This window comes from Molothrus aeneus, chromosome 5 (genome assembly GCF_037042795.1).
Source record: "Molothrus aeneus isolate 106 chromosome 5, BPBGC_Maene_1.0, whole genome shotgun sequence".
NCBI classification, from domain to species: domain Eukaryota; kingdom Metazoa; phylum Chordata; class Aves; order Passeriformes; family Icteridae; genus Molothrus; species Molothrus aeneus.
The window spans coordinates 32,498,743-32,512,798 of NC_089650.1; the positions used below are offsets into that span (position 1 = coordinate 32,498,743).

Sequence of the window (14,056 nt, forward strand, 5' to 3'; positions counted from 1 at the left end):
ATGGCTGCCTGTCCCTGGCACAGAGTCTCTAGTAAATGAAAACCAAACCGTAATATTCTGGGGGGCTGAGTGTGCTTTGGTACTGAGGTATGTTATGCACAGAACTTACTGTGCAGGAATACTCCACCAAGACAGCTGCAGATTAAGCAGTTAGGTAAAGATAGGAAAAGAACTTTGAAACTCTTGTCTAGTTTGAGAAACAAGCTGATACTTTTTTGGGATATAAGAACCCTTCACAACACTGAATTTATGGAAACACATATAACTGGGACTGCTGCAACGAAACATTAAGTGAGTGTGTCAGCATGGTCTAAAGCAGTTTCAAGCAACATCTATGACCGTGGTCTGAGGCAGTGAAGCAGTTCAAGCCAAAAGCCTAATTAGAAAAACATGTACTACTCAAAATAATACACAAAGAGTATTTTGTACAGGTTATAAAGGAACCATGTGGATAGGAGGAAAAACAAGCCAGCTCAGTGACCCAATAACTTGTCCAGTTCACAGAGCAGGAAAGATTAGAGCTGAAAAAGACAACAGTAATTCTGAAGCAGCACATTTCAGGTAGGAGTGAGACAGTAAACAACAGCACAGCCTAGCAAACCAAGGAAAAACTCTCAATCATACTCATACCATGGGCATTGCCTTCATAGCAAGGAAGTCTGATTTTACTAAAAGGCAGCTAATGGGAGGTGCAAGGCACTGAACTCTAGTAGAAGCATAATGAGGGTGCAGAGGGCTGGCTTCTTTCCAAAAAAACCCAAACCCAGGAACCAGCTTTGAAATCATCAGGACTCCCAAGCACAGCAATTCCTCTGGTGGAGAACTGCAAATCTTGGATGGAGATCTTCAGCACAGGTTGAAAGTCTTCCCTGGTCTTTTCCTGACAAGCCAAAGGGTGGTCAGCCCAGACACAGCCTCACCAGGAACACTGCCTGGGGAAGGGGTGAACACCACCACCAATTCTCAACGCCAATAGCAAAACAAGACTCAGCAGAAAACACTTTTTTCTTCCCTTTAGATGTGCTCCTAAGTCCTAGCCTTACACTTTAATACACGCTGCTGGTTATAAATACCCTGATTAGATTTGAACTTGGATTGTTACCTTGTTTCTGCTCAAACTCTAACCTTTAGCGTGGATCAGAATAGCCAAGGTAGTCTGTGTCCTGCAAGTGCCACTCAGAAGCACACACCTTGGTGACACATCCTAGCCCTATGTAGATGCCTGGCTGACCCTTAGAACACCTCAAATGACATTATTATAATGTCATATATGTAAGGACATTAGGCCACATGAAACATTCCCTAAACGGAGCTCTCCCTTAAGAAAGCATGCTTGCCAGCATGCTTCACTCAAAACATAGGAATATTTAATTTAGTGAATGCTAACTTTAATTGGTAGTGCAAAGGTGTAATTTACCACAGTGTAGTAACTCATAGGATTTCACATCTGTACAGATTTGGGTGCATGCCATCTGTAAGACACCTGTACATTTTTCCAGAAAGGCTTCTGAAACTGGACACAAACTACACTGTATGAAATCACACCCCAAGTCAATACAAACACTGCATCTAAGAGTCAATATTTATTTGATTAATAACTTACAAAATTTAACAGATTTAATTTATGTAAGGAGAGCTAGTTTATTAAACATTTTACAGATTTTTTTTTGTTCACAATGTAATACACATCAAGATCTTGACAGTATTAAAATAATACTTGGCACAGTTATAAATAATATACAAAAAAATCCACAGCTTAAAATGTAGTGATGCTGTTTTACACATTAATTGAAAAAAAATCTGGTGGACATCAAAGAATACAAAAACCTGCAAAGAAACAGCACATGTTTAGGGCCAAGACAAAATTCCTATTTATTCTACCTATGTCAGATTAAGTTGGTCTGATCTGCTGTTGGTCTAAATCAGCTTAAGTTTCAGAAGCAATGCAGTTTTGGTTCAACAAGTGAATTTTAAGTTTGATAACTTGACAGAAAAAATGCTGCATAGTTGGCTCCCCCCTGCTTGCTTTACGATTTCACATCAACAATTCAGTGTTACTCAAGACAAGTTACATTTTGCACTGGAAACTTCATACATCTCAAATATCCATATATGCCCGTTAATTTTCACAACTACCTACTATCGCTCAGATTCTGCAGGTCTCAACCAATCTGTCACCAGAGAGCTACTGGCATGGAAATAGTGCAGAACTTCCTACGTGCTACCAAGGATCACCTCTTCTTTTGCAAACATTTTTGACATGGAGTGCATGATACAATTCATGGCATTTAATGCTACTGGGCAAATGTGACCAAAACTTCATCATGCACTGAACTGGGTGATATTTTAAAAAGTGTATTGAAGCTCCTCAAGTCAAGCAACCCCCAACTAAAATGTGAAAAAGAAATGAACAAATATGCAGAACATCATTGGTGATTAAAACAAACCATAGTGTAAAACTTTCAGGCTTTTTTCTGATTAGAAAAAAAATATTAATAACTGAAGTCAATCGTTTTCACAGAAATAGAGCATGTTTTTGTTAGGATTACAAATTTTGTCTGACAACAGTAGCCAAAGCTTCTTCACCCCTATACCCAGACCTCTCCTGTTAAAAGTGTCCCAGACAACATTGATTTTTCCAGTATTTAACATTCAAGGACTCCGATGCTGCACTTCTGTAAATCCTGATATCTGGTACTTGCAAACTAAGTGTGTGTCTTGAGATCAATGAACAACTACAGAAAAAATGTTTACTTGCAAATACTGAACATCAACTATTTACAGTTTCACTGCTCCTCCTACTAAGGCAAGGGCCGGGAATACCACTAGATTGCTTTATTATCTGTAATCTGCGTATTACAGAAAACGCTAATTTTGCCAAGCATCAAACATGCAGTGAATTTGCAGGGCATAATGCCTATTAACAGCAATATTTAACATCACTAAAAGCTCATTAGATATCTTCCTATACTTTTTTGGTTGAATAAAATGAAAATGAGCAGCTTTAAATACACTAAACACACACTCACAGAGAGAAAACTATTTGATAAATTATTTATATACAGATACACATTCTTTACACTGGTCTCAGACATCTGCTTTCAGGACCCTCCCCAAACTCCCCTCACAGGTTCCTTGAACCACTGGGTTGCTACAGCACTTAGAAGAGAACTAAACTGATTCTCAGTCTCTCTGTAAACAATAGTTAAGGAAGCAGTGAACAATTCACTATGAGTATATGAAAACACCATAACAAAAATCAGTGCATCACATTCAGGAAAAGCCCCTTTGGAATGCAATCTCAGATCATTCCTTACCTTCCAAACACATCTGTAGCATGAGAACTTAAAAACAGAAATTAAGGGTGATTTCCACGTGCCAACGCACCATCTTCCTCAGAACACTGCTCTGCATTTTCTGCGCGCACGTGCCATTATGGGGATTCTTAATTTTTTGTTTTTGTTAAAGTTTGGGTTCCATTATTTCACATCCAAATGAAATAAGCATTTCAGGCAACTTTGGGTTCTTCTTCTCCAATTGCATTCAATTTTAAACTATCTTGTCTTTTAATAACTGAGACTTTTGCTTTTACATCTGTGGTATCCCCCATGTAATTTCTCTTCCAATGTGTCTCCAAATACACTACACTGTACTGTATGAGGACCAAACCTACTACTAAAACATTGCTAGTTTGTAAGTTGCTTATACAATTACTTCAAAGATAATTATTTTTTCCCCACTTTTTTCCCTGAACATTATATACTGTAAACTAATTTTACAGGTGTATCATGCATTTAGGCAGGGCTTTAACTTTGACAGAAAAGCTTTCCTTATTGGCGCAGCTGTTTATTTCAGACTACATTATTTCAGAACAGGGTTGTTACAAGTATTTAGTTGTACCACTAACTGGTGGCAAAAACAATCACCAAAAAACGTGGGCAACATATTTTTACTCAACATTACCTGACGCGCCCTACTGCTATAACTTAACATGTTACAGGGGATCCCCACCACAGAATGTTTATAACAGTACTGAAAAGCACATTTTTCAATGTACATCTTACTACAGAAAATCTGTATTAATAAAATCACATTACAGGAACTACAACATAGCGATCAGTGAACTCTGTATCATGAAATTTAGTTTTATATTCTAGATTCTTGTTTCAGTGGAATAATTGATATTGGGATACAAATTTTTCTGCTCAGCACAATATAACTACTTATGTCAATACTTCAATAATCTCATGCTCCATTGTGAAAGACATTAAATAAAAAACCTGATAACAAATACTGTGAATATGTTGTCATGAATAATTCTCATGTTAAGAACTGTTAAAATCCCTTTTTGATCTTCCTCCTCTTCCTTATCAGGTTTGGCAGTTTATTCTGTCCATTTTTACTTTTGTTAATAAAATTCTGATGAAGAGAAGGTACCTTTATGATTCATCATCAGCCCTACACATAGCATGCTACTCTTCAAGGGATGCGGAGTCGAGAGAGAGAGAGAGGGAAAATTTTCCAGGCACCACTCAGGATGATATGCTCACAGGATGAAGGTGGTGCTACACTAGCTGGTAGCCTGATCCTGAAGTTTGGTCATATTCTATTGTATACTGCCTTGTCCAGTCCACAATAACAGGCCGAAAAAGACCACAGCATCTGAATTCAAAGAAGTCTATAATGTTCCTTATACATCCATGGCTAAAAACAAAAGAAAAACACACATTAACAAGCAATATCATAGCTCATCTTACAAAGTACACAATCTTTTGCCTACCTACAAATTTGATTCTCCACCCTTAAAGTTTCTAATTTTAGAAAACGAGCTCTGTTCAGAATTTTTCTCATATTTGATAAGCAAGTTGATGAGTAAGTTCTGAAATAAGAAGTGGTCACCAGACTGGTAAATGTTTGATCCTTGGGCATAATCAAGACACCAACTTTCTTCCACTATCTACCAAAACATGTTTTTAGCAGTCCATCACCATGTAGCACAACCTGGTAGTTCAGATCCTGTTTTAAGAGGACAGTTGCATTGTACAGATGGATGCAAGACAAAATGGCATGAAATGAATGTCTTCCTAGAATAATTTCCATATTTATTGGTATCTGTTTCTGCATACATACTGGTTCACCAGCTGCAGGTCTAGAATCAACCAGGTCCCTTGACAACACAAAATTAAGAAAACATGATCTGAATTAAATGAACTATTCAAGCACTTTCTGTGGCTGAATCAATTAACTGTCAAATATTTAAGAAAGCTACATAAAAACTCCCAACATGCTGGGGATTTTTAAATTAATTAGACATGGGCTGAATAGATCACAGTTTTCTGGAAGAGAAGCTCATGTAATGATATATGAGAGAGCAGGTCTAAGCGAAAAGGAGATGAAACTATTTGATGTCAATGCTTCATGTGACAGGTGATGCCAAGTCAGTTATTTCAGACATCTGGTGTTATTTTCAGGTGTAATTTTTATAACAGCAGCTATTTCAGTTAAAATGGTTTGTGAATGTGACAGCAATCAAACCAGCACTTTTTTCTTATCCTGGGCACCATCCTGTGTTTTCCAGGCAAATTATTTGGTTTTGTTACAACTCTAATCTGTAGGAACACTGCAACTACAAGAGATGCTTGTCTGCTTCTCACAAGTTTTCTATGAAGAGATATTAAAAAAAGACCACACAAATTCCTAGCACAGAAATCCATCTGCTACAGATCAGAATCACAGAATGGGCAGGTTGCATGGGACCACAGTGGGTCCTTGGCTCAACCAGGGTCATCCTAGAGCTCATTGTACAGGATTGTGTGAATCCATGCTGACTGCTCCTGATCACAATTCCTATCTCCTTTACCCTCTGTGGCACCAGAAAGAGCAGCAGCTCCCACAGGAGGCACAGCATGTGCAGCAGGATGAGATGTGCTTTTTTCTTTTTCCAGCTCCTTTCGTAACATGCTCTCAACCCACCAATATACCAGCTTCATGCCTTTATTTAGGTCCTGCTTTGGCTCCACAAGCTGCTCCATGACACTGTATTCCATCTCAGTGCTATTTCATCCCCAAGCTCCCATCTTTTATTTTGCACCCTCATCACTACAGTAACCAGAATCCTAACCTACTCTTTAACATACTGATGCCCAAAAACTGTATGCATCAGCTTGCTCTCACCCATGCAACACCCACTTCAGTTCCTGGGACATCCTGCTCCCTCCCCACAAACAGCTTTGGCCATGCTCTTCCTGATGAATAGGAAGAAAGTGAAGTCTCTTTTCTCACAGTAGAGAGAAAGGGGAGCTACTGCACACAGCAACTTCACCAGCACAGTAAGTATTACTCAGGAGAAAGTGCCCAGTGTGGAAATGAATGTCCAGGTCAACATAGACATGATGCAGTAAGCAACTACCTCTGGTTTGAGCATCTGCTTTATAAAGATGATACTTATTTCCCCATCAACTCTACAGTGAAATACAACCACTGCTGGAAAGCATTCTTTTCTGTGTTTGTCCACCCTACACTACAAAACATTAATCACTTCCTTTAACTGGACAGAATGTGTAACTGAAAATAGCTGACAGGATTCAGCACTTCAAGTAGAGAAAATAGTCTGGAAGTGTTTAGGTGTGTTCTGCTTCAACAAGCAATGTGATTCAAATGTATGCAAGGCTACACAAATAAGAAAACTGTATATGCTTCAAAACTTACTTGAATGGGCTTTCAATAGATGTGGTTGTAACTTTAAAGTGCTTATATCTTCTTGCATTCATCCTTTCATTTGTTGTGATACCCAAGCAAGATATCTTAAGACAGGAAGAATAAGTATTTTAGCTCACATAAAAACATGCAACCAAGTACTGCACAAGACAGACTGAAAAAAGACCAAATTTAAATTCATTTTTAAACAAACGAGTTTTTGACTGGGGAAATTATCAGGAGCAAACATAAACCATAAGACTTTGAAATTGATATATGTTGTAAGTGACAAATATTGTAAAAATGAAGGACAAAATTTAAACTTCCTGTAAGTTTTATCTAAGCTTTAGAGGATAATCTTTCCAGAAGATTTCCTGGAAATAGAAATAAAGTCTCATGGTTCATTAATGACAAGTCATACTTCAAGGCTTTCAGTATGACTTTTCTTTCCATAGAAAGGATTAAAAAAAACCAAATACTTGGGTTTGGTCAGACTAGAGTATAATAATATGGCCTCAACTCACACTGAAGCAGTGTAAGAAATTATTGGATCCTCTTTCATGTTACCACTCCCTTTCTGTTAATAACATACAGCATTATTATAAATTTGCCCCATGGCCCTTATCCTCTATTAGTCTTTGTTGCCTTTTTCTGGTCTGTTTTACCTTTTTGTCATTCTGAGAATGAAAGCAGGAGGTAGGTATTTTAACCTCTTGCATAAAAAAAAAAAAAAAGGCCATGTGAATTAGAGCAAAATGATGCCTAATACTGAGAGACAGCAGATGCTTGCCTCCTCCAGCAAGGCTGAGAGATAAAACACTTGGTCTAGCACAATGAACATGAAAATTTAAATGACAGAACTATTTGATATTCTTATGTCACTCCCAAGACATGGCATTATGAGTGAAGTGCCCTTCCATACCTGGTACATCTGACACATGAGTAACACAGCCACCCACATGAAGTGAAACACACTGTTTAGAAACATCCAAAACATCCACGGAGAACAGGTAGCGATCTGTGTAACGTAGGTCCAAAATCCATCCTTTGTGTAACTTGTCTCACAGTGGAAACCCCAGTCTAGAGGGAAAAAAAAGTCAAAAAATATACGAAGATTTAAGGTATGTTTGTTTTACAGCAACATATAATGCCCACATTAGAATGTGTTAAATTAAATAAGAAAATGACAAGTGCCAGAATTCTGAGCTTTACTTGCTCTCTCTTCCTTTCCCAGCTCCTTGAATACATGACACATACTTGTCTGTGATGAAAAAAAAAAAGATCTAGAACAAGAAAAACATTTTCTAAATTAAAATACCCAATATAATAAAATATTAATGTGCAGTTCAATTCCAGGATAAAAATACCCAAAACCCTGATAAGGCAAAGACCTATAAAAATCCATATGAGGAGATAAAGTATTTAGAAGCAATATTTAGAAGCAAATTTAAAAAAAGCCAAAAATCACATTTACTCACAAGAGATACATCCATAGATCATCCAGCAGATCATAAAAAGCAGGAAGAACAGGTATCCCATAAAATAACGATGGTTCCCTGCTCCTAAAGTTGCACAACAGGGACCAAATTACTACACTTTCAGCAGCAGAAAGACAACATAACACCAGAAAGTTTAGTGGCTTGCTTAGAAGTACTGCTTATTATTGTATATAGAAACATTATGCTACAATATTAAGCCCCTATAACTTCAAGACAGTGAAATTAGCTGGTTTACTTATGATTTTTCTTTTATTTCTCAGACAACACAGCAACTTTTCTTTAATTTTCTGTCATGTTACAACTGCAATTCAGTAATTAATTTGTAACCTCTTTCATGAACGAATAAAATTATTGATAGAGCAAAAGTTGGTGACAGCTGTTGCAGAGCCCTTAACAGCCAGGAATTGAAAATTGATAAGCATTTTTTAAAAGCCACTGAAAAATCATCAAACTATGGAGTTCACTTTTTTAAAAGTAACAGAAATATGAACAAATATACAACCTTCCTTGATAATAAATTAACTCACATCTTATGTTTGGATGCCTGATGAAGCTAGCTAAAAATAAAATATCTGGTAAAACTTGTAAAACAAATACGTGTAACTGAACAAACAAGGCCTAAGAACCTAGCTGTAACAATGAATGGGATAAAAACAACTCTGCTTTTGACAGAATTCTAATGCAAGAAAACTCAGTTACTAAAAGACTGATCTATTTTTAACAGTAGTAGAGCTAAAAATATGCCTCTTATGAGAGTACATCATAATTCTGAAGTACTCAGGCTTCCTTCTGTTGGTAAAATATGTCCAGTGTTGCAACCTTCCAACAGCTCCAGGCTGTAAACTAAACCCACAGAGATAATGGGCTACAAAAGCTTTGGCTGTCATCATTTACCAGCACAGCATTTACTTCTTTATTATGTCAAATGTTTTCCCTCCTAAAACAAGAGCATCCTCTGGAGGCAGAAAATAATCAAGTGCTTTTAGCAAGTGAGCTGAAAGACTGTATAAATAAGAGATGAGGAAAAACATACATATAACACAAGCTAGACTAAACATAAGACACTTCCTTGAAAATCAAACAAGTTCCTGAAAACACGAAATTATGTTGTAATATTGCCTTCAATCACCTAAGGGCATATGAGAAAGTGGTGGGAACGTCCCTAAGGTATCATTTTCATTTGCATTCTAAATTTTAGAACTGTTAAGTTTCATAAAAGACATTCTGTAAAGAGCACAGAAGTTAAACAGTGGCCCAGAAGCCCATCTGAGAAACATCTGATGGGATGCTTCTTTCAGCAACATCTTTAGTGATACTAAACAAAATTCTGCCTAACAGGAAATCCATATGTGTGAGGAAAAAAACATGTAGCATTTAAAACTATAAATGAAATAGTACAATCTTGATCACAGTTTAAAAAGAAAAAAAATGTGAAAAAATAAACTGGAGAAACTGTATTTTGAGTAAGATTAGGCAAAACACAGTACTGTGCTCTACAGCTGCCTCCTGGACTGGCAGGAATAGAGTCACCCTCTGCAGTTAAAATAAAATTTTAAAAACTGTAGAAAAACATAATGCTATTTTGATACTCCATTTAGAATATAAGTATCATCACTTCCAGAGATTTGCTTGCTGTATTTTAACTAAAATTTTGAGGAAAACAATTTGCCCTAGTTCCTTTATTTTTCAAATAGTCTCCACTTTTTGTCAACCTCTTAAAAATGGTAAAAATATTCTAGGTCTCTTTATGTGCCAAGTTTTATCCCCAAAGGATTTATTTTAAAGTGTCTGTAAACACTCTTACAAGATTTCTCAGTCCTATCTTTAGCAACATTCTTATCCTTTTAACACATTCCACACACATCCAAATTCCACCTTTCCAGAAAGGCATGATTCATGTTTCCCTTTTTGGCAAACATACCACAAATGCTGTTTTAAGAATGGATGCTGTTTTGCAATCCCATGCTTAGAGTGACCACGCACCAATCTGAGGCAGAGAAGCCATATAAGGTTGTTCAGACCACCACTCCCTCCAGGTCACTCCAGCTCCCATACTGTGATTTCTAATGCTTTTTCCCAGCATACTTTCAAGGGCCCTAAGTTTACTTTTACCTCCAGTTACCCCACTCTGTACACCACCACTAAAAGACAGATTCTACTTTTCCATCATCGCTGTGACTTAAAAACCATTTCCTCCACCTACCCTGATCCCATCACTCATACACTCTCAATAGACACAAACTAAGGGCTTTCCTCCCCCATTTGTTTTTTGTTTTTTTTCTAGTTACAGATTAAACTACTGGATCTTTCTGTCCCATTGACACATACTCCAAAGTACTCTTGTAGAACTTGAGCCCATGCTCCCCTGCCTGTCTGAATTAAAAATTTCTTAGTTTCTCATTTTAAAACATCTAAAATATAAACCAAAAATACCTCAGAAACATCTTTAGGAAACATAAAACAGAAGGGGGTGATATAAGTTGATTTCAATGAGACTTTACAGATGTTCTAATACAATTTAAATGCCAGGATTTTACTCTTGATTTTCAGACCAAACTACTCTGATTATTCATTATTATATCTATTTGAAAGGACTACAATGAAGCTTTTATGAAACTGTCAACTATCAGTGAACCCAGGTCTTAACTCCTCCCCAAGATTAAAGTTACCTCTGCTTGTGTCCTAAAAAATTAAACACGTGAAGCAAGCTGCACTCATTTCCTAGCTGAGAGGTCTTCAGTGCTCCCTGCATAATAATGGTTTTCAAATAAGTTTCTCAAAAAATATGACTAGAAATAGCAGCATTTAGAGACTTTATTTCTGTTCTATATCCATTCATTTCATAATCACTTGGGAGAACAAAAGACAACCTGGATGGTCAAAAAGAGGAGAATACCTCAACAGGAAGTCGTTCTGGATCTAACTTGTATAATCACACCAATCTTAAATACGCATATTCTACCAATAAGCTACTGAATATTGGTCAAAATGAAAAATTTCATCTTATGTAATGGATAATAATCAGTTGTGGAATTGGGACATACGTTTTCAGCAGTAAAGCTTTGAATCTTTTCATTACTAAACTTCATGTCAATTAAAATACATATGTAGCAAACTGAATTAGACACGGAATAATTTTGAGGACGGGGTATATAATAGACAACACAAATGAGAATAATGCAGAGAATCACACGTAGAAAAGGAATTAAGCTCAATATTGAAAAGCTTTTCTTAAAAGCCAAGTCACTTCCACTGTGAAATGAGAACAGGCAAGACCTTGCAGAGCATTTTAGCAAATTCCTCACCTACGCAGTTCCCCACCCACGGGCAGTGGTGATCAAACTTCGCTATACATCGATTGCAAACACCGCAGTGTTTGGACCTCACTGGCTTCCGTATCTGCAATGGATAACAAACATTTGTTTAGAAAAGCAAGTTACCCTGATGTATTTTAAATAGGAGAAACCACAAACCCTCAATTTAAACGTAAATTGATTGTGCTATTGTTAATTCCTCAGAGAACTTCAAACTTGAAGCTAATTCTAAAGGCAATCCTAGCTATTTAGCTTAATCTACACGCTTTTTAACACAAACATCCTGAAAACTGCACTGAAATTATTTTCACTTTTTTTTCTTATACGAAGAACTGTTTTCCTCATACAAAGTTCTTTTATCATCTCCAGCTACTGAGCTTTGTATAGCAACCAGCTTCATTTCAGCTTTTAACAATGAAAATAAAGAATGAACTTGAGTTCCATGATTGTGTATCATTCATAACCAAGCTCTAACATAAACTTTTCAGGTTATTTTCTAAAGACAGAAATATGACTCAACAAGTAGAACTTGATGGAACTTAAAATGCTAAATTACTCCCAAATTTTTTTCTTGAAAGGTTATGTTTTGAAAGAAGTGGTCTGAAATATATATGTATATACACACACATCATTTTTAAGGTGCCACATCTGTATATAATTTTCCAGCTTCAAGTTTGGAGATACAAACAGCAGTCATGTTCCACATACATCAGAGCTTCGCAGTGCTAACACTGATATGCGTGAGCATTTTGTATTTGCTAGTTAACTTCCAAAGAAAAAGCACGTTATATTTGCTTTACAAAAATTAAGATTTCTTTCCCCTACTCCTGACTATTGCCAGATAGGGAAACACACTTGATTTTTGAAAAAAATGTTTTACTAAAAGCACAACATAACTTTACTGCAAGTTATAGAGGTAAGTGGAATGTCACATGGGATTTTTATAACTTGCTAGGTGTATAACCAACCAACCTGGTAGATATACTGGATACTTGAATTTTGACACTGGCAAGTTATTTCCAAAGAGATAATCTTTTTCCTCTCACTGCTGTATTTTTTTTGTGCACATATTATGTATTGAAAACACTGCTTAGATTAAAGAGTACATATAAATTCTCCCTTTGAAACTGCAATAAGGTCAAATATGTGTTCATTACAGGAACACTAATTTTGGTTTATCATTAAAGAAAAAAAAAAAACAGAGAAATTGATCAAAAAATATACTACCAAGCAGGTACTGCAGAATATACTGAGGTCCAGACTTCCTGTCTCTGCAAGTTCTACTATTGTCTGCAGGAAAAATAAAATTAGAATTTAGCATATAAACAAATGGTGACAAGCATTTTCAGACCTGTGGTGTGAACCATTTATTTCAGGTACTTTCTACACAAAGGAGCAAATTCATTTCAGATCAAACTGATTTTGAATCTACTTTATTAAACCAATATGCATATTTACTTCTAAATTAATTCTAGTTTATACTTATTCCTAGTCACCTACTGTGATTTCAGTGCTGCTGGTGTGACTTTTGATACCCTGGACAATTTCATTATGAGTCCCTCTGACTTCAGTGGGAGTATAACACTACACTACAGACTAACAAAAGGATGTAAAAACAAATGTGCATGGTCTCATGCACATTCAACCCAAAACTGGATTTTTTTTTGAGTATTTGCTTGTCCACAAGCAAAATCCCAAACCTGAGGAGAACAGAACTGAACAAGAGCAGATGAAGAGCTTTTAAATACAAGTCTTGTGCAGACCCAGGATCACTTCAGTCAGATCCACATCATTGTGCTTTGTTAACCTTTGTGTACCTTCTATGCTTTTGAACTATAGGAATATCTTATTTATTCCTCCACTTGCTTTAAGAGTGATTTGGTTATTTTGTAACACAGAATGAAGGACATGACATATTAAAACAACAAACATCTGAAATTGTTGCTTACTACACATTTCTAAACATAATTAACATGTTCATCTGAAATGAAGTTTCTTACTTAGTTATTTCAAAGCTAAAGGCTAACTCAGCATTAAATACTTGAAGACAAATTATGAAAATGTTATGAAGTGCTACACTGCATGAAGGTAACACACATGTCCTACAGTGGTTCATACCCCTGGTAACAGAACATTTTACCATGTGGTTAGCTGCAATGTAAGAAATCCAAAACATTCACAGCCATATGCATCTGCCTCAAGAAGTTACATTTTGCAATTCCTATCCAGTTCAATGAGGCTTTTGGAACCACACTCGCCTACTTAATCAAGTAGATTAAATAAACTGGATATTTGTGCAATTTGCTGAATCCAATCCAAAGTGTCATAGTTGACTACTCTACTTAATCTAGTCCAGTTAAAGGAGTAGAATTGAGTTGGGAATTTACTTAAGCAACTGGCAATAACAGAAACAGAATTTTCAGAGTAAATCCAAATCTGCATTTTGACTAAGAACTCAGCTATAGCCTATTGCAGAACACAAAAATTATTTCATTGACACCATCCTTTTAATGGCTATTATATTTTCATTCCTACATAAGAACATAA

The 14,056-nt window shown here is 36.3% G+C and overlaps 1 protein-coding gene across 1 annotated transcript in view; it reads right to left on the reverse strand.

Moving 5' to 3' along the window:
* Positions 1-1,570: 1,570 nt before the first annotated feature.
* The window catches only part of ZDHHC17 (zinc finger DHHC-type palmitoyltransferase 17), a 66,442-nt gene continuing 53,956 nt past the window's right edge, over positions 1,571-14,056 (reverse strand). Inside the window, exons 12-17 of the mRNA XM_066549948.1 lie at positions 12,737-12,799; positions 11,501-11,594; positions 8,175-8,258; positions 7,619-7,776; positions 6,709-6,803; positions 1,571-4,704 (exon numbers count right to left, since the gene is read on the reverse strand). Coding sequence (XP_066406045.1) covers positions 4,566-4,704; positions 6,709-6,803; positions 7,619-7,776; positions 8,175-8,258; positions 11,501-11,594; positions 12,737-12,799 — 633 coding nt within the window. The 3' untranslated portion in view covers positions 1,571-4,565. The remainder of the gene's footprint in view (positions 4,705-6,708; positions 6,804-7,618; positions 7,777-8,174; positions 8,259-11,500; positions 11,595-12,736; positions 12,800-14,056) is intronic.